This window comes from Littorina saxatilis, linkage group LG1, assembly GCF_037325665.1.
Source record: "Littorina saxatilis isolate snail1 linkage group LG1, US_GU_Lsax_2.0, whole genome shotgun sequence".
Lineage (NCBI taxonomy): Eukaryota > Metazoa > Mollusca > Gastropoda > Littorinimorpha > Littorinidae > Littorina > Littorina saxatilis.
In genome coordinates this window covers 20,216,912-20,239,411 of record NC_090245.1, presented here as the reverse complement: position 1 = coordinate 20,239,411, position 22,500 = coordinate 20,216,912, and the positions used below count along the sequence as shown (strand labels likewise).

At 41.7% G+C, this 22,500-nt stretch overlaps 1 protein-coding gene across 1 annotated transcript in view; it reads right to left on the bottom strand.

Annotated features, from left to right (window-relative positions):
• Positions 1 to 22,500, bottom strand: part of LOC138964288 (uncharacterized) — a 36,335-nt gene that overhangs the window by 1,961 nt on the left and 11,874 nt on the right. The window contains exons 2-3 of the mRNA XM_070336204.1: positions 3,803 to 4,728; positions 1 to 1,790 (exon numbers count right to left, since the gene is read on the bottom strand). The exon at positions 1 to 1,790 is cut by the window's left edge and continues 1,961 nt beyond it. Of these exons, the coding sequence (XP_070192305.1) occupies positions 1,671 to 1,790; positions 3,803 to 4,063 (381 nt within the window). The 5' untranslated portion in view covers positions 4,064 to 4,728 and the 3' untranslated portion in view covers positions 1 to 1,670. The remainder of the gene's footprint in view (positions 1,791 to 3,802; positions 4,729 to 22,500) is intronic.

Here is a 22,500-nt window from a genome sequence, read left to right as displayed (position 1 = left end):
TAAAGACTGGCATCCTTTTTAAAGCAGAATTTGTAATGGCTCTTGGCTGATTGATCGTTTTGTTTCACGCACCCAGACGCAGATTGTCCAGGCAGTTATATGCTTGTTTATTAAATGGTGGTTTTATGCACTTCCTTATGAAAATTAAATGAAATTAAATGCAAAAAAATGTGATTAGGTTAAATGAGTTAAATAAACAAAATACAGATAAATATTCTTTCGCTGTCTCAGACTCAGAGATCGTCTCCACAATATTCTAAACAACGCTGACTAGATTATTCTGATTTCATGTATTGAATATATCATTCATATTTCAGAGTCGTGCAAACATTTGTTTCGTGAAGTATTGTAAATCGCCATGCCTCCCAGACGTTTAAAAGAATGAATACGAAAAAACACAGCTGCACTGCCATACCCACTTGCAAACAAAAACATTCACATTCCGACAAGCACACGCACGAAAACAAACACGCACGCACAGGCATACACGCACACTGGCACACTCATCACAGTATACATACATTTGTCGAAACTACTACTCGGGCAGTGGCATCAAGTTTGAACACATTATTTGATAAAGTTTTTGCTTCAGATCAAAAATCTCAGTAGAAAACAAAACATGGGCGAAGAAATGCCGTTGCCATTTCTTGTGTATACACTGAAGGCACATACTTTGACAGTAACAACGTTAGAACAATAATTGTTTCCTTTTTTTTCTTCTTTTTTTTACAATTGTCGCCACAGTCATCTTCAGTGCCATTTCTTGCCAATAAAACCAGTGAATGTTATTTGAGATGCCTCGTTACCTCCAATCTCTGCCGTATTGTTATTTTATCTCCGGTAACATCAGACACCGATTTCTTCGGCACACAGCCTAATTTTTGACCGGTCTGTCATGACAGAATTGACATGAGGTAACAGTTTAAGATCTCAAATCACTAGTCCGAAATAATAATGATAATAATAATAATACAAAAAATAATACCCGTGTGTTAATCTGCGGGCCGGAGTCGACATACAAATTTCTCGTTGTCTGGTACAGAGTTTAACATGCTCGATGGAATTGTAAACGCAATGTTGCTGTGTGTGCACCGGCAAATTCAGAATAACAGTTAATGAGATACTTCAGGCGATGTCCAATCTCCTTTCTCGTCGAAGGCTGTTGAGGCTGAAGTACCAGCGAACAGCACTGACTCAAAACACGCAGGATGTTTCTGCGCATTATGCTTGAGTCGCCGATGACGCAGCAGACTGCAAATACAGGATACTGGCCACAAATATATAGGTTGGCAGTGCCCTATAAGTGTAAAATTCATAATGTTGGCTCAAAACATAAACCGTTGCTGTTGATCTTACTGACGTAGCTCAGTAGCAACCCACAGACTGTGAAGTGAGAGTACTATCTCGACAACAATAGACAGACAAGTGTCTAATCAACTGACGAACTTCACAACGTACAACGCACACTTTAAGAATACACTGCAACTGTCTGTTATTCTTCAGCGGCTGTATAACACTGTTTTAGCATCACCGAGAACTGTCACGTCAGCAAAACAACTCGTGACTGCGCTGCGGACATCCACTTATTAACTGACGTCACACACCCACGCACCATCATCTGTCTCAAAGGTCACCGCGACCTATTAATTAAGGCAGCAGGCATTGTCCCGTCAAATGACAAAGGTCAAGACTGTCAAGGCCGTGAACGCCATGGCGACGCATGACGTCATCACCATTTTTGTCCGACGTGAGAGTCGCATGTGTCGTGACGAAAGGCTGCCGGCATCCAGCTGCAACAGAGCAACATTCAACATATTACTACATTACACTATATTCTGTAGCAGAGAAGCATTCCACATTATACAACTACACTACCCTACTACATTCCTGTAAGATAGCAACATTTCACACGTTACTACAGTCCTGCGTATAAAGATGAGAGCGTGACTGGTAGTTTGAAGTATGTCCGTTACAGTAGGACAGGAGTTGATGATAATTTGTCATCCACAATTAGCATAATTTTATACATGCACTCGCAGGCAGACGGAAAGACACACACAGCCACATACATAAACAGACACATAGACACAGAAAGGTACACCCCCCCCCCTCTCCCTCTCTCTCTCTCTCTCTCTCTGAAAATGCCAAACATATTGTGAGTTAAGAATAAAGTATTTAGCACAGTTTTTAAGTGTTGGTGATCAGTTGGGCAGTATGATTACCATGTTTAAAAAACAAGACACAGAAACAATTGTAGATTTAGCAAAGTTTTTGTTTTTTGCATTTCAGTTAAGATTGTCAATGTTAAATAATAATGAGGATTAATATGCGCTGAAGGTTTTGTTGTTGCTGTTTTTATTGTTCGGTTGTATGTATATATTAGGCAGCATTGATGTGCATGATTATTGATAGAGGAAAGCTTGGAACAAACCACTGTGTATTTTGCATACGTTTAAATATCATGTTTTCTATTTTTTCCTGTGATTCATGTGTACCCCCCCATTGAAAGGGGCTGTTGGCCCATATTCAATTAAACTGTGTCAGTGTCAGTGTCAGTGTCAGTGTCTCTGAAAAAAGTAGAAGAGAAGATAAAAAAACCAAAACAATGAAAAACTAGGAAACTGCGTATACAGTCAGGAATACAGAAGAGAGATCTGGAACAAAGCAGAAGGAAAGCAAGACATCATTATCAACAGAAAGAATGAACATACAGGTCATTTCAGTTATTCATTTGTGCTACCTTCAAATGACTTTGACTACCACCAAACCATATATGTTGTCTCTGCGTCCTGGCTAAGGATGAAACCTACCAATTACTGTCTTGAAACCCAACACACTTGGTAAGCATTGGGTATGGGCGATTACCTACTCTTCATGTAAACAAAAGCAGTATCCAGTCTAGTGACATTTTCCCTATTTATCTTCACCGGAGGTGTTTTCAGATACATCAGACACAGAGTGTATCCAGAAACTTCGAATGTTGGTTGAATAGTTATACGCTTGGCAGTGTTACTTGCACTTTTTATGCACCGTTTCACAAGTCTGTCTGGCTGACTATTAGGGTTTAACGTCCTCTTAGACCAACTGGTCTATATTGGGACAGGTATTTATGTGATACTTTGACTCGAATAAGCCCGCTGTGGCTGTCTTCTTCGACACACCAGCATTGGGTTTGTCTCGTCAAAGTATCAAAATACGATCATGATAATCAGAGACGAGAGATGATGCATGCGTGGCTTTGTGTTTTCCACAAGCTCCTGTGGTGTTTTCCAAGCCCTGAGACTTTCGCTGTGAACGTGGGATCTTTTTCGTGCTCATGTGTGCACACGGGGGTGTTCGGACACCGAAGAGAGTCTGCACAACGTTGACTCCGAGAAATAAATCTCTCGCCGAACGTGGGGATCGAACCCGCGCTGTTAGCGACCAACTGGCTACAAAGCCAGCGCGCTACCAACTGAGCTACGTCCCCGCCCTCTTCACTAGTCCCAGTAACAGTGATACACAAGCACGTAATAACGTGAACACTACATCACTGGTGGATATTTTGAAATAATTAAATATGTGTGGGCACACTAAAGAGTGACAGACACTATCAAAGATAGATCATTGGAGTTGATAGGCCTTACTATCACTGTCTTCCATAAGAATAACCCATGATCAAAGGTTCAAGAGTCAAGCCTAATTGCAAAGGTACACAGAGTTCCATCATATAATTGTTTGGTATAACAACAGCTATAAGAGAAACAGTTCGAGAGAAAACAAATCAAATTATCAATCAAATAATCAAATCAAATCTACTAACCTCAATTATGAAAGAACTCGTGGAGGTCGTCTCTTGGGACGATGAATCGTCGGCCGCGTCTCCAAGACCGAGAACCGTTCTGTCCGTGTATAACGAAACAGGCCGAACGCTGGGTTCGTCCTCCAGACAGATGTCAGCGAATTGCAGAAAGCGGCCCGGGCGCCATGCTGGGGGATCGAAGATGTCTTCACTGCTGTCCAGGTCATCTTCCACCAGCAGTAGAGAGCTCGTAGAGTTTTGTCGCTTCATAGTAGTGTTCATCTTGTTGTTGTTGTCGTTGTTGGTGGTGGTGGTATTAATGCTAATGTTGTCTTACAAAATGAAGTAACTGTCTGTGTCTTTGAGAACACTTAAATTTGAACGTCTCTTGTATACCCACTGTTTGAACTTATGTCAGATCTGTACGGTCAGTACCGACGTTCAGTCTACTTCAGTCAGCAAGTTAACCGAGTCACTGACTCTGTAAGGAGAGGACCAATCAGTCAATCTCAAAAGCAAAAGAAAGTTAGCTTTTACGTTCGATTGCCAACCAAGGCGGTCGAGTTCAGTTACTTTCTGCTGTCGGCAATTCAATGCGGCAGTGGACGTTGCCGCTCAGCTTTTCAGTTCCAGTTCCAGTAACAAAAACAGCCACACTGATTTTAAAGTCACGTCAAAGATGGACACTATGACGTCAAGACACCGTCCGTGACGGACTCGCAGACAAAAAGAATCAGCTCAGACTAACTCTTGTGGTTTTTTTCTAGCTGTGTGTGTAACCAGCTTAGTGTCGTCAGAGACTGTAGTCCGTTGCCTAACAGTGTGACAGCAGCAGCAGTTGTTTTGGATGACTCAGCGGTGTGTGCCCGTGCTGTCTGTCGCCGCTGGTGTCGAGTCAGTCCAAACCTCTGTCCACTTTGCTTCGCTTGCACCGCACTTTGCGCAGTCTGCAACAAACAAAGACACTGCTCGTTAGCACAGACAACGCAACTGACTCATGAGTGTTGGAAGAGGGGAAGAGCGAGGAGGGGAGGGGGGGGGGGGATATTGTTCTAAATGTCGCTGTGTTTTGCTTTTTGGAGAGAGAAGCGTTTGTGGAGGGTGGGGGTCGGGGTGTGAGCGGGGGGTTGGGGGTTGGTGGGGGTGTTTGTTCTAAATGAAGATGTGTTTTGCTTTTTGGAAAGAGAAGCCTTGGGGGTATTTTTTAGCATATTTATTGTTGTATTGTGGCATCTGCGGAGAGGGAAGGGCTTGCGGAGGGGGAAGGGCTGGGGATCAAATTACAGAGGGAGTGGGAAGGGGGCGGAGGAGATGTGGCAGTGTTGTTTTGAATGTAGCAGTATTTTGCTCTTTCGAGTGGGGCAGGGGCTTAAGTGGTTTTTTTTAAAGATTCTAACTCGATTTTTTCAAGCTAACACAATACACAGCTTAATCAAACACATGGGGAGAGAGAGCTGAGACCTTGGGTACAATAACACAGGAAGAAAGAAGTGGGTGTTTTAGGTAGAACGTTGACAGTTGAAGACAGAGATTTCAGCTGCGCACACTGAGAACGATGTATAAGAACTCTGTCTGTCTGTCTGTCTGTCTGTCTGTCTGTCTGTCTCTCTCTCTCGCTTTCTCTCGCTGCACTGGTAGAGAAAGACCATGGGAATCATGCCATCATTCACTGTTTTTTTCAAGCAGGATGAGAGGTACCTGCTGGATAAGGAAAAGACTGTTATCAGGAACATTCACACCAGGCGACCTATGCAAAACAGACATTATTACGAAGAAATCGAGGATGCACGGGTGTCGCTTTTAACTTTCACCAAAGCAGTAACTATCTACATGGGCTAACTCTGCGAGACATATGCAGCGGGTAAATCAGAGATGCATAAAAAAAGGACAAAATGAATACATTAATTGCCTTTCAAAGGAACTGTGCAGTAATACATACCTGGCATGGATACCATGCTTGAGAAAGTCTGTGAATATTTCGTGTAAATACGTTCATTTTCAATACTTCATGTAAATATGTTCATTTGCAAATGTGTGCATTACCCAATGTCGACAAGGCTTTCATTAGCAAAAGACATTAAACTTTCAAAGCGTCAAAGCGTCTCGCTCTCTCCGAACACCGGCCTGGGCCGCCGTGTCTGTCTGTGTCCGATTGTCAGTGTGTAAGCGTGCGTGTGTGTGTGTGTGTGTGTGTGTGTGTGTGTGTGTGTGTGTGTGTGTGTGTGTGCGTGCGTTCGGATGTCCGTTGAATAGTTATAGTCATAACGCTTGGCAGTGTCTGTGTACATGTGTGTGTGTCTCTCTGTATGCATGTGTGTGTGTGTGTGTGTGTGTGTGTGTGTGTGTGTGTGTGTGTGTGTGTGCGTGTGTGTATGTGTGCGTGTGCGTGTGCGTGCGTGCGTGCGTGCGTGTGTTGCATTGCGTTGCGTGCGTGCATGCGTGTGTGCCGTGCGTGCGTGCGTGCGTGAGTGCTTCCTTACAAACGCTTGCACGCTCTACCCATACGTTTCGTGCGCGTGTGAGGTGTCAAAAAGACCCAAGATCTGACTATTCGGAGGTCTGGCACCAATTCAGGTTCTAATTTGTAAGATGGGACAGGATGCATTGCAGCGAGTTAAGTTCTGTTATGGGAGGTTCCTGTAATTACCTACCACAAGACCGGCCTAATTAAAGCGGAAAAATCCGCAAGTTGTTAACAGAAAACATAATCGACGTCTTCAATTTAAAAACAGTCTTACACGCGTACGCTTATGTTCAAGTGCTTTAACTTTAAACATGAGCTTGCGAAGCCTGATCCGAAATACAAGGGAGTGTGTCGAACCAAGCGCTTGTCAGCTACATAGCCTAACTCTTCAAACGAAAAGTACTTCTCTGCTTGTTTCCAAACTTTTGAGAGACAAAACATACAATCAATATGACCAATCAATATGACGCTTATATCGCGCGTATTCCGTGGGTACAGTTCTAAGCGCCGGGATTTATTTATGCCGTGTGAGATGGAATTTTTTACACAATACATCACGCATTCACATCGGCCAGCAGATCGCAGCCATTTCGGCGCATATCTTACTTTTCACGGCCTATTATTCCAAGTCACACGGGTATTTGGTGGACATTTTTAGCTATGCCTATACAATATTGCCAGGAAAGACCCTTTTGTCAATCGTGGGATCTTTAACGTGCACCCCCAATGTAGTGTACACGAAGGGACCTCGGTTTTTCGTCTCATCCGAAAGACTAGCACTTGAACCCACCACCTAGGTTAGGAAAGGGGGGAGAAAATAGCGGCCTGACCCAGGGTCGAACACGCAACCTCTCGATTCCGAGCGCAAGTGCGTTACCACTCGGCCACCCAGTCCTTAATATACCCAGAACATAATATAAACACACACACACACACACACACACACACACACACACACACACACACACACACACACACACACACACACACACACACACACACAATTAATGAAACAGGTCAATAAAAGTATACCTGTTTATACTATGCCCAGTCAACTGTTGTTGGAAGACAATCTACAATTCATGTTGGGGAAGTTCGTATACAATTGTTTTCTTAAAAAACCATAATGATTTATGTTGTTGTTTATGTACATGTATGTGTCTTATAAACCTAAATGGTTTCATGACAATAAACTATATTCTTATTATTCTTATTCTTATTCTTATTCACACACACACACACACACACACATTTCATAATTGATTCATTCCGCATCACGGTACCAGTATTTTGTCAAGCACTGGTTATACATAGAAGACGAAAGTCGGTTGTTCCGTTAAATGCATCTTATTCACTCAGGCGCCAGGAGACTGGTTCCACGTAACTCTCACTTACTGAGTTATTACCTATATTTCGACCACGTCTTTCGTCATTTTCACGGACACGTATTGGAGTATTGGTCTAGATGATGCTCACCCTTCTCCAATGTTCCAAATGTAGTCATCTGTTTTACTATACGTTGTTTGCCTCCCAGCAAGACGTACGTGTAGATCTTGGCTAACGCGTGACGTAAAAACTAGATTTCATGACGTTACCCGTACACGTTCCAGTGCACGTGCTGACAAGTTCCACCTCAAGATCTGTCTACTATCATTTTAAAAACGTCAACGAAGAGAAGTGCATTGACATTACACAACGCGAGACTGGTTTGATATAACAAGCACGTCTGTAGGCGGGCACTATCTTGTTAAAAGACGTCAACGCAAAGGAGTGCATTGACATTACACATAGCGAGACTGGTTTGCGTTTATTGACGAAGGGGCATGCGTGACTGTCTGTACTATGATGTACAGCTGGTTAAAATACAGACAAGCAACGTCAAGAAAACGTCAGAAAAAAAGTGCTGATCAATGTCTAAATAAGGTGATGCCGGGAAACACAAATCACAAAGAATATTAAGCAATAAGAACATCCTCGGCAGCAAGAGCATCTATTTGTTCACTAGAGGAATACCCGGCTTCGCCGGGTGAATCGCGAGACAGAGTATGCAGCGTGGGGTACACACACACACACACCACACCACACCACACCACACCACACACACACACACACACACACACACACACACCACACCACACACACCACACCACACCACACACACACACACACACACAGAAGCCGTATATATGACAGTGGATTTTTCGCGTGGCTATAAATAGATTCGACCTTTGTACTTTTACAGTGAGGACAACGGGTGCAAGGAAAGCGTTGTGGACAGTGACCTTCTAAAAATAGTAACGGGAATATCTGAAGCTGCTTGGCATACCGTAGCATTCTGATCAGTCATCGCTCCACGGCTATCACCAGTTATCTCAGAGAATGAGCCGTACTCATTTTTACTTGAGTTCAGGATGATACCGTAGCTGTGATCGGAAGATCAAACTTTCTCATTCAGTATTCTTGCAAATATCGTACGTGATTGACGCCACACGAAGGAAGGGAGATAAACGCGCAAAACACCGGAGAAGATAAGGAAGAGTTACTGGGAATGGATGTGAATGAATGAACAGAAAAAACAAATGCGGTTTACCGCGCCGCGTTTAGAGCACGTGTTCAAAATTTTCATCGACCAGATTGTGTCCGGGGTCTACCTGAATATGCCCACCAAATTTGAAGCAGATCCATCGAGAACTTTGGCCGTGCATCGCGAACAGACAGACAGACAGACAGACAGACACACACACACAAGCCGTATATAGATATAGATAGATAGATAGATAGATAGATAGATAGATAGATAGATAGATAGATAGATAGATTCTTTCTTTCTTTCTTTCTTTATTTGGTGTTTAACGTCGTTTTCAACCACGAAGGTTATATCGCGACGAAATAGATAGATAGATAGATAGATAGATAGATAGATAGAAGATAGAAGATACTAAATCCGACGCAAATAAAGCGCGCCCTCGCAGTCACACACACACACACACACACACACACACACACACACACACACACACACACAGACACACACACACACACACACACTCGCCTCCCTCTCAATTCTCAGTCTACTGGAATACATAGTGTCCAATTTTAACTACAGATAAAACGATTCTAATTCATTTAGCATTTGTGTCTATCAGCAACATTGATAAACTACATGTATAAGTCGTGTCATCACTGAAACCGAAACCGACTGCTCACCCATGTAAAATGATTACACATGCAAGCTGATTACACAAGATGATTACACGTGTGAGATGATTACACGTGTGAGATGATTACACGTGTGAGATGATTACACGAGTGAGATGATTACACGTGTGAGATGATTACACGAGTGAGATGATTACACGTGTGAGATGATTACACAAGATGATTACACGTGTGAGATGATTACACGTGTGAGATGATTACACGTGTGAGATGATTACACGTGTGAGATGATTACACGTGTGAGATGATTACACAAGATGATTACACGTGTGAGATGATTACACAAGATGATTACAAGTGTGAGATGATTACACAAGATGATTACACATGTGAGATGATTACACAAGAAACGAAAGTCTCCCAAAGTTAACGAGGATCTCTCGAGCACATCCAGAAACAAGCGGGAGAACGGACGAAGAAAAGTAGTATGATAGCTTCTGCCAGGATCGACAACGGACGCTGAATGCCCAAGGAAATGTCGGCTTATAAATCCTCCATCAAATGCCGCAGAACAACAGCATTAATAAGGACGCTCGCCAGCATCTCATGTAAAGTGAATTAAAGTACAATTCCACTGAGGGGACAATGTTAGGATTAAATTACCCTGTCAATACTTCCTCGTGTTTGAATGTGTGTGTGTGTGTGTGTGTGTGTGTGTGTGTATGTGTGTGTGTGTGTGTGTGTGTGCGTGCGTGCGTGCGTGCGTGCGTTTATGTGTGTATGCGTGTATGTGTGTATGTGTGCGTGCGTGCGTGTATGTGTGTGTGTGTGTGTGTGGGGGGGGGGGGGGGTGTCAACAACAAACAAGGTAAATTACAACAAAAATGCGACATCCAAATTGCACGGCTATAACTGAAATTTCAAAGATAGCCTGCAGCAGGAAATTGCGCTCAGTGAAGATTGAATAAAGAAGAAGGAGAGGAAGTCAATGATGAAGTGTTACGCCCACTGGGACTATTTCACAATCAAACGCATGACAGCAAAAACACAAACACTGCGGCAGAATAGATTAACAATAATAACAATAACAATAACAGCACTTTATTGTCCATTAAAATATTACATAAAAATGGAAATTTTTCTTCGGCACACCCTGTCTGCCTGTAAACGATTATAACAACAATTGTATAGGACGACACACATAAAACATAAAACATAAAAGGGATACAATCAAATATGATATTGCACTATGTAAATTTACCCTCTCATATCACAGGAGTTGGGTTTCACAGCCGAGTAATCACATTACAAATATTTCCCACACACCTTCACATGTACACATTGTTTGTTTTTTCCCAGCCGACCAGCCTCTACGTGATGCGAGAAGAATTTAAAATGGTGACTGCAGAAGGCAGGAATGACTTTTTAAACTGGTTTTTGCGTGCCAAAGGGACCTTATAACGTTTACCTGAAGGGAGAATTTCGAAACAGGGGTTGAGAGGATGGATCGGATCACGGACAATTTTGAGAGCTTTCCGCTTAAGAGAGACATCACGTTTCTCACTGCTTCGGCTCGTAGAGGAAGAAGAAGCATTAATTAACACGCGCCAACATCTTGTTACATTTAGTCAAGTTTTGACTAAATGTTTTAACGTAGAGGGGGGAATCGAGACGAGGGTGTGGTGTATGTAGAGGTTACATGCCGAGTCTCAGTGATTATTAAAAATAATGGTCGAAGTTAGCGGATCATGAAAAATGCGAGCTTTAGCGAGCTTTTTCATGACCGCGAACTGAGACCATTATTTTTGATAATCACTGAGACGAGGTGTGTAACCTCTTTATTCCTCCTTTCTTCAGTTATTCAAAGAAAAGAGGAGTTTTTTTGCGAAAGTTTGATCGAATCCTATTCTCTCAACCAGTCAACCTGCGCAGGCGATCGATTAATGCGCGGTTGTATAGTTCCGTGCAAATCATTCCATTCTGTTAACACTTCTTGTCAGTTTTCCTATTTTGGGCTAAAATCAAGTACACAGATATGCTGTTATTCTGCTGTGGCGGCAAAGGCAGATATTGTGTGTTTTGTATATGTTTTGGTATCGGTTAGGATAATGTTCTTTCGTCAAATGGGACTAGCAGACGAACTTTTGCACCCGTGTTCCAACGTTAAAAACTGTATGAAGTTAAGTTTTCTGGGGAAAATAGTGTATGAAACCGCTTTATGTTGTTTAAATTGATGAGATGTGTGCATTTGGTTGCGTGTGATCTGTTTATTAAATGAAATATTGTTGAAAACTGACCGTCGGATTGCAGTCTGTTGTCGAAGAAACTGAGTGAAAAGAAGGGGAACTACTCTTGTCGCTAGACAAAGTATGAGTTACTTGCCTTGGGAAATTGCTTGTGATGAACGTCTGATCTAGATTCAGAAAACAACCGAACTCATGGATTTTATATGGAGATTCATGTGTTCAGGCCTGTAGTTGTTAATTTAAATGCGGTATGTTTGTATTGTTTGCTCCAGAGATGTATACTTCGTACATTAGAGCGTTCGGAACTTTTCAGTCGCAAAAAGTAGTACCGAAACAGAACAGCTTCTCAACCCATTGCACTATCGAGGATTCAGGCTGTTGCTGGGTCGTTATTTGTTTGGTTGCTGGGTCATTATCGAAAAATAACTACCCCTACAAGTTTACAGAGGTAAAGAAGCAGAGGGGGGAATAAGTGTGTGTGTGTGTGTGTGTGTGTGTAGAGCGATTCAGAGAAAACTACTAAACCGATCTTCATGAAACTTGACATGAGAGATCCTGAGTATGGTATCTCCAGACTTTGTTTCATTTTTTTGATAAATGTCTTTGATGACGTCATATCCGGCTTTTCGTAAAAGTTGAGGCGGCACTGTCACGCTCTCATTTTTCAACCAAATTGGTTGACATATTGGTCAAGTAATCTTCGACGAAGCCCGGACTTTGGTATTGCATTTCAGCTTGAAGGCTTAAAAATTAATTAATGAGTTTGATCATTAAAGTTGTCATTAAAAATCGATTTTTCGCAAACGGATTTAAAATTGATTGCATCGTATTCTTCATCACATTCTGAATCTAAAAATATACACATATGTTGTGTTTACTCTTAAATTGTGATCACAATTAACGAAAATAGATTAATTAATCTTACGATTAAAATTTAAGAAATCGATCCAAAAATGATTTCATCTTATTCTTTATCATTTCCTGATTCCAAAAGCATATGTATATGATAGGTTGTATTCAAAACAAGCTCAGAAAGTTAACAAGAATACAGAAAAGCACGCTTTCCTGCTTAGCACAATACGCTACCGCGCTAATCTGGCGTGTCAATATCACTACGTTTTGCACGTGGGAGGTGAGCGATTTCCTTCACGCGGGGATTGACGAAGCTGTACTGTCTTGGTGAAAAAATACAGTGCGTTCAGTTTCATCCCGTGAGTTCGACAGTAATTTCGCCTTACGCGACTTGTTCAGAACTCAGGGCGGTACCCGAGTAACAACAAGTCGCGTAAGGCGATATTACTACATTTAGTCAAGCTGTGAAACTCACAGAATGAAACTGAACGCACTGCATTTTTTCACCAAGACCGCATACTCGTAGTTTCGTCAGTCCACCGCTCGTGGCAAAGGCAGTGAAATCGACAAGCCAGAATAGTGCGGTAATGGTCGCGCTGTGCTGCTTAGCACGCTTTTCTGTACCTCTCTTTGTTTTAACTTTCTGAGCGTGTTTTTAATCCAAACATATCATATCTATATGTTTTTGGAATCAGGAACCAACAGGGAATAAGATGACATTGTTTTTAAATCGATTTCGGAAATTTTATTTTAATCATAATGTTTATATTTTTAATTTTCAGATCTTGTTTTTAATCCGAATATAACATATTTATATGTTTTTGGAATCAGAAAATGATGAAGAATAAGATGAACGTAGTTTTGGATCGTTTTATAAAAAAATAATTTTAATTACAATTTTCAGATTTTTAATGACCAAAGTCATCAATTAATTTGTAAGCCTCCAAGCTGAAATGCAATACCAAATTCCGGCCTTCGTCGAAGACTGCTTGGCCAAAATGTCAATCAATTTTATGGAAAAATGAGAGTGTGACAGTGCCGCCTCAACTTTTACGAAAAGCCGGATATGACGTCATCAAAGACATTTATCGAAAAACTGAAAACGTCTGGGGATATCATACCCAGAAACTCATGTAAAATGTCATAAAGATCGGTCCAGTAGTTTACTCTGAATCGCTCTACACACACACACACACACACACACACACACACCACGACCCTCGTCTCGATTCCCCCTCTATGTTAAAACGTGATTAAATTGTCCGTCTTACCTGCCTGGCATGTCCGTAATGTTAAATTATGTCCTTACATGAAGAGATTAGAGATATCACGGGAGTCGTGTCCTCTGAACTACCCATCAATCATCAAATGTCCAATAATTTAACTTGAGAGGGAAGTAACTCCCAATATAAACAGAATGGGATTAAATTGATCGCACAGTAACGCCATCCGGTATCGTATTACGAAACAAACACGGCAACAACGACAACAAACAGACACTATGGGAGAACAAGTCAAGGAAGCAAGCATTTGTGCTTTTGACCTTATTGGCACATCTATAGCTTATTTCAGTTGACTGATCCAGAAAATGGATTTAGGTCATCATTGGAGGTGTGTCCTCAAAATGTTTGTGTCACCTTGTTGGCACACTTGTTACTAATTTCAGTTGATGGATTAAGTTCATCACTGGAGGTGTGTCCTTAAAATGCTTGTGTCACCTTTCTGGCACTAATTTCAGCTGTCTGATCCAGAAAATGAATTAAGTTCATCACTGGAGGTGTGTCCTTAAAACTGCGTGGCAATCATCAAATTCTTCAATGGTGTTTTTTTTCAGAACGGAAGTGTAAACCTCAAAAACAACAGAACAGTAGAAGAAGGACAAATACGATGAAGACGCCCACACGTCAGGGCTCGCCAGCATAATATTCGTGACAAATGCACCGAACAGCAAATCTTTCTTTCTTTATTTGGTGTTTAACGTCGTTTTCAACCACGAAGGTTATATCGCGACGGGGAAAGGGGGGAGAGGGGATAGAGCCACTTGTCAATTGTTTCTTGTTCACAAAAGCACTAATCAAAAATTTGCTCAAGGGGCTTGCAACGTAGTACAATATATTACCTCACTGGGAGAATGTAAGTTTATTTTAGCCAAAAGGCCGGGAAACGATAAAACTTCACTGTATTCAATCAGCACATTAAATAAATGAATTAAGAATAGCGTCAGAGGTGTGTCCTCAAAACTGCTCGTCGATCGTGGAATTGTCAGGACAAATTCACATGAAAATGATTGAGAAGAAGAAGACGAACAAAATGAGTGCATAATATTAACGCCCTCAAGCATCACGTCAAACACAGCTTGAGAACAAATTGGACAAGGACGCGTCCTTCCCACCTTCTTGACATGCATAACTCGTCTAATTTCAGAAGTTTGATCAAGGCAGTGGATGAAGGAAAAATGGGAGGTGCGGCCTCATACCTGCTTGAGGATCACCGAATTCTCAAGACTTTTCTCTCTGGTCAGAAGGTCATATTACACCAAAAATAGAGTTTGTCTTTTTCTCAATTGACCCTTAGTATGAAGGCCTTCACGGCGGAAATGACAGCTATAAAAATGAGAGGGCGTGTTATGATAAAAGGCACACCAACAATGAGTTGTTAAAGGCAATTTTTGCCCAGATTTGAATAATTCCCTGACAAAAAAAAACACAATTTGGAATGCAGTCACAACAAGGAAGAGATTTGTAACTGCACAGACGATGACAAGGACACACGTTAGTGTTAAGTTCCGGTGTAAAGAACAACTCTATGCATCTTAACGTTCCTGAAATCCTACCCACCCACAAGCAAAACCACAGACATCTTGTTCACAAACTCTCTTGACTTCTGGCACGTACAGAGAGCCCCTTTTAACCATATATCACACCTTGTTATGGAAACAAGTATGGCCCAATGCGGAAGATATGCCCGCAGAAATATTTGGCAATCATTGCGATCATTTCTCCAAAAGAAGGAACCGTCCATGTATTAAATTAGTCCATTCTGTTTGGATCACATCATAATGAAAGAAGTTCAGAAAAGGTGTGATCAAAAAAGTAAGAAAAAAAGAACCGCCCATCGCCTGAATTCTGTAATTCTGTTCATACCACATCAGACACGAAGATTATTTTCCGAAAAGTTTGAACAGCAATCAGGGAACAAAAATATGCTTAAATCGTAATTCTTCACTTAGAAATATGAACGGTTCGCTACCCTGCCCTAAAAGCAAATCTCGAAGAAAAATTGTCAAAAATATTTCCCATGGCTCCTGGCGCGCAGGCCTAATTATGTCAGACATTTCTTCAACGAAAGGAAAGGGGTTGGGAAAGACAAACTTGCCTCGCTCTAAAAGCAGTCGGGCAACGTGTGAATCTTCAATTCTCACAAGGAAAGGATTATCTCAACTGCAAGAAGGTCACGATTTTGGAATTACATCGCATGGGAGTTTTCCTACAAAGGAATAGCGCTGACGAGGAAGACAAAAGAAGACAGGGGCTTGTATGAAGGATTGTTGGCAGACACACACAAGATATAAACAAGCAAACCAGCCCACAGGCAGAATTTGGAAAGAAAGTGTGAAACTGGCACGTTCCACCTTAATCCGCTTAATCTCAGATTATGAAAATCACGCTGGGTGCGACTTCAGAACTGTTTCACTATTACCGAATCTTTCATGTTTTCCATGTATGACATAATTCAGCCCAGACGCCACGATCTGGGTTTTCCTTTCTTTATTTCTTTCTTGGACGGTTTGTCCATTTTGTTTTACCTGTTTGGCGATGGCGGGTTTTTGAATTCGCAGACGATAGCCAAGACTGTTTGTGGGTGTGTTTTTGCCGGGCTAACATGGAAACAAAACATTTAGAAAATATTACCCTTGCCAGACACGGAAGTGAGGAAGGAGATGAACGTTTTTCTGGGGAGTAGGAGTTATTTCACACATTGAATTAGAGAGGTACATTAAAAAATACACCAATGAAAACTCGCAAATTTCTTCCTCGACACTGTTTCGTGGGTGATTTAGGTTTGTGTGTTTGTTTGTTGTCTTTTTTGTGTGGTTAAAATCAGATTATTTTGTGCAGCATACGAAACAGTTGATTGATAGCTTGAAAACCGGACAAATCACTGCACAAGCTGTATAATTCGGCTTTTGACATTGGCCAATAAAATCCGATCGCAGGAAAATAAACGTAATGGTCTATATCAAACTTGCATTGTAGTTAAAAGGCATCAAAGTAATGCTTAATCATGTAGGGAAAAAAGCGATAAAAAAAGAAGAATGTTTGACACCAGCAGCAACGGGGCAACTGCAAGAAAAAAGTGCACCCCGACGTATAAACGACAGGAAATAAGGGAACAGTTAACAAAGCTATCCTTGCTTCAACTACTCGAAATGTCGTGGGTTGTAGCAAATTACAGGTACGACACAAACTCGTGCGTACATCTTCGGCAGGAAACAATTAAGCCTATTAATCATTGAGTGTCAGATGAAAGGACAGGTTGTAATATACATGTAATAAAACTATACATTAACGGTAATGCATGCGCTTTGAAATCACATCGACCTCTGACGTACGCTGTTCGGCCGACTGCATTCTTTTAGGTGTAAATTAATTAACGTTTCATTCGGAAACCAACAACAACAAAGAAACAAACGAAAAAACAGGTCGAGACAGTCTTAACAGTTTTCACCCACGTACAAACGCTGGAACTGACGTTAATGATATTTTTCATTCGGTGAAAACGATTTCTTTAATCGAAATAGATTCGCTCACGATGTCATTATTTTGCAAAACAAAGCCAGCGAAACATTCTCACAGCGCACAGGAAGCAACCAGATGCAGGCCTTTGGTTTCTAGTACGTCTTACAGTTGAAGGAAGACGTCGTCCTATATACATATATGTTTTATATATTAGTATTTCAGTCCAAAATATGACATTTTTGTTGTTACACATTGAGACCGCTAACGGTCGAGGTGAACGATGACTGTCGAGAAAATTAATGTGTCAAAATAATGCCATATTTTGATCAGAAATTCATATAACATGTATGTATCGATCCGTTTTTAGATATAATTCCTTTTAGTGTTTACGACTGAACGCGCTCAAACCTGTACTCTTTTGTAGTCTCTGTCAGCCGACTAAATATGAGTGTTAATCAACCTCTGCCGTCACATGGCTCAAAGAAGGATACTCCAATGTTCAATCGATACAGAAAAGCTTTAACATATATCCCAAATGCATGGTTTGCACATTCGTTGGCACGGAGAGAAAAGGTGTCTTTGTGGATGGGCTTACAAGACGCTCACGAACCTTAACTTCTCAAGATTGCCTCAAAAATGGTCAGTGCCAAAGGAGAAGGAAAAAAGTCGAAAAGGACACATTCTACGAATAAACTGCGATGAGAAGCGAGATATAAACAGGTTTTCTCCAAAACAAATCACCACACACATATTCATGTTTCTCACCTTTCCAGGACGCAGGACCACGCTTCAACCTCGAAAAGGAAGAAAGGGAGAAAGTGAAGACCTGATCTGAGTGCGCCCGAAGCATGACTTGACAAAGTCTCAAGCCTACTAATATAAATCTGTCGATCTGTATTTCAAAGAAAAACGCTGACAAGAAAAGGAGAATGCTTCACACACACACACACATATCGTTACAAACGGGTGCATAGGTACAAAGAAGAGAAGAATATCTAACATTATTATTTGTGAGCATGCAAATTTCAATCAATCGGTAATCAAGACCTCAGTATCCCACATAACCAGTCTAGGAAATAACAGTCATTCAATGTCTTACCTTTAAAATTCGTAGCACTATGCACGTCTTAACTTCAAGGTATACCTTTTTTACTGCACAGCAGGGTGCCTTTCAACCAACGAATTGTCAAAACTGTTCCTTTTCTGGAGTTGCAGGTTGACCAGATCTGGCTTTGCACGTCTTTAAATGGCACAGCTTTTCGCTTTATGCATACCTTATTACTGCGCGGGACTTGCGGCCTCAAGACACTTTTCGCCTCTCAACCGACGAATCGTCAAAAATGTTCCTTTTTCTGGATCTGCAGGCTTTTGCACGTCTCTAAAATGTAATGGCAGAGCTTCTCGCTTTATGTATACCTTATTACTATGCAGGACAGCGGCCTCAAAAAACGTTTCGCCTTTCAGTTTCAGCCGACAAATCCTCGATACAATGTTTCTTTCCTGGAGTTGCAGATTGCCAGAAATTGTGCACGTCTGTAAATGGCACAGCTTTTCGCTTTTTGTATACCTTATTACTGCGCGGGACTTGCGGCCTCAAGAAACTGTTCGCCTCTCAACCGACGAATCGTCAAAACTGTTCCGTTTTTGGAGTTGCAGATTGACGCGCGGCTTTGCACGTCTGTAAATGGCACAGCGTTAGAATCGTATCACTAGAGCTCGGTCCTCAGCCCAACGTGCTCGCGCAGCTGCTGAAGGTGGAATGAACCTTTTAGGACGTGCATCTCCTTCTTCCACATTCAAACGATACATTTGGCACGAGGGCAACAATGGTCTCGATTTGCCGTGACCCTCAGATTGTGTGTTCACGATATTTACCATCCCGCCGTGGCCAAACCCTCGTGACGTCACTCACCGCCATTGTCTGTGCGCTCCAAGCAATCACATCTGTGGAGAGCGCAAACCGGGCGTCCGATGTGCATGGACCTTTCTCTTTTCTGTTGTGCAAGGTTACATCTGTGATGGAGTCTATCGTCTCTTGTTCTGCGAGTAGCAACATTCAGTGTTGCCCTCCTTTCTTTTTCCACCTGTGATTAAAGATTGAAGTGTTGCGAGCCCACACAAGGTCTGCATGTGTACACATTTATCCATCTGTCCTGAAGGCTACGCCAGCACAAAAGAGCCATGTCTTTTGTTTGGGGGAAACTATTTGTTCTTTTTGGTCTTCATGGCCACGCTTCCCGAAAACCTATAGAACAGCGGTGAAAACTGGTGTAAGCATTGCAGCTGTGGTGATTCAACAAACGCTCTGTCTTTCTCTGTCTCTCTTTTGTTACAAAGCTGCTTGTTGTTTTCTTATCATGTGTGCGGGTGACCTTGTACTTTTGCAATTCTCTCTCTCTCTCTCTCTCTCTCTCTCTCTCTCTCTCTCTCTCTCTCTCTCTCTCTCTCTCTCTCTCTCTCTCTCTCTTTTGTTGTTACAAAGCTGCTTGTTGTTTTCTTATCGTGTGTGTGCCGGTGTGACCTTGGTCCTTGTTCTATCGCCTTCCTCCTTCCTCTTATCCTGCATCTCTAAGTCCGCAAGATGTGCATGTTTTCATTATCCCTAGACACTCTTTTAGACCCTGTAGATTCACATCTCCAAACGAGGAAACATCAGTGTTGCTTTGATGCAAGTAAAAAGGTTGCCTGCCTGACCTTGCACTGACATGACATATTCTCAGAGGTAAATGCAACAAACACGACACGCCCGTATTAACAAGCTTCCTTTGAAATCGCTTGCCCAAAACACATTACCTTTATACATCACCCCAAAGCTTTGCACGCATGTATTTACAAGCTTCCCTTGAAGCTGCCTGCCAACAACACACGATCTTTTTTAAATCACCTGCAGCAGTTCGTTTTTCTTCTCTAAGATTCAAGAACTACACCTGAAAAGGCAGCCGACAACAACAGCTTGCGACCCCTTCCTTCACCAAAGTGATGGAAAACCAATGGCAAGCTATATGTGTCCCCCAAAATACACTGTCACAGCGTATATAGAAAACGCCCAATAGCTTCTACCACATAAAAACCTTTAGACTAAAGAATAAAGCAACGTAATCTTAAAAGAAAAACACACATAATCCTTTCTCTCTCCTTTTTATATTTAGTCAAGTTTTGACTAAATATTTTAACATCGAGGGGGAATCGAAACGAGGGTCGTGGTGTATGTGCGTCTGTCTGTCTGTGTGTGTGTGTGTGTAGAGCGATTCAGACTAAACTACTGGACCGATCTTTATGAAATTTGACATGAGAGTTCCTGGGTATGAAATCCCCGAACGTTTTTTTCATTTTTTTGATAAATGTCTTTGATGACGTCATATCCGGCTTTTCGTGAAAGTTGAGGCGGCACTGTCACGCCCTCATTTTTCAACCAAATTGGTTGAAATTTTGGTCAAGTAATCTTCGACGAAGCCCGGGGTTCGGTATTGCATTTCAGCTTGGTGGCTTAAAATTTATTAATGACTTTGGTCATTAAAAATCTGAAAATTGTAAAAAAAAATAAAAATTTATAAAACGATCCAAATTTACGTTTATCTTATTCTCCATCATTTGCTGATTCCCAAAACATATAAATATGTTATATTCGGATTAAAAACAAGCTCTGAAAATTAAATATATAAAAATTATTATAAAAATTTTTTTTCGAAATCAATTCAAAAACACTTTCATCTTCTTCCTTGTCGGTTCCTGATTCCAAAAATATATAGATATGATATGTTTGGATTAAAAACACGCTCAGAAAGTTAAAACGAAGAGAGGTACAGAAAAGCGTGCTATCGTTCTCAGCGCAACGTACTACCCCGCTCTTCTTGTCAATTTCACTGCCTTTGCCGTGAGCGGTGGACTGACGATGCTACGAGTATACGGTCTTGCTGCGTTGCGTTGCGTTCAGTTTCATTCTGTGAGTTCGACAGCTACTTGACTAAATATTGTATTTTCGCCTTACGCGACTTGTTTTTTTCTCACCTAGATCTATGTAAGCAGTAAGGTAATTCACTGGGTGTGTCCTCGCAGTAACGTGATTATCAGACTGGCAATCAGAAGAGGTCGTCACGCGGCAATATTAACAGAACTGGCATTGACCGACATTATGTTCGAGCGATGTGCACGTGCACAAACGAAGTGCGTATGTCAGCAGTATTTTGGGGGATCCGAGTGCAAAGCATTACCTCGATTACATTCACACGCACACACGAAAGGACGGCAGGCTATCCTGGAAATAATGACTCAGGCAGTCAAGACATGTGCTTGGATGAAGCGCAAAGCATGTCGGTCACTAACAACAATAAAAAAATTTAAAAAAATAAAAACGAAAAAAACAACGTAAATAATACCCATCGATGACCGATATACAGCGTGAACGGTTATTCCGCGCGAAATCAACAAGTATGGGGAACAGCACGACGTGTACGCAATATGATCCTAATCATCATCTCTGTCATCTGTATCAGACGAGTGAGGAGTCACGCAACAACTCCCTTGCATGACAGTCCACGTAAAGCAGTCTGCACGTAAACCAGACCAACATCCTGCAGATCATACCATGCGCACGTGATATTAATTGTCCCATATATTGAATCACTGTTTATATGGCACGGGCATTCAAAAAGGAAAAAAAACCTACCCTACATTGCAACCAAAAAAAGGAGAAGAAAAAGAAAAAGAAGGGGAAGAGGAAAAAGAGGTGGAAGAGGAGGAAGAGGAGAAGGAAGAAAAGGAGGAGGAGGAAGAGGAGGAAGAGGCAACGCATTTAGACCTTCAAACTTATTTATTCTGTGTCAGAATAGGGAAGCATTCAGCCGAAAACACATACTCTGCCACAACCAGTCAAGTCCAAAGACGATCGAAGCTGAAGCGGGTGTAAAATCTGTTATGTTCTCATGCATGGTGTCCTACACGCGAACTTGATGGAAACCACAACCTAAAAAGGGGAAGTCTCGGATAGCCCCGGGTTTCATCAAGATACTGATGGATGAAAACTAACCTCCACGCCACAAGTGGCCTTACCACTTGACTGAAAATAAATTAATTTAAAAGAAATGTGGATTAGTGTGTCTGTGATCAGAGTAAATACAGGCTAGGAAGAGAATAAAATAAGAGAGAGAGAGAGAGAGAGAGAGAGAGAGAGAGAGAGAGAGAGAGAGAGAGAGAGGGGGGGACAAGGGTCTCCAAGGAGGACACAGGGGTCACGGGCAAAGGAAGATAACCCAGGTATGA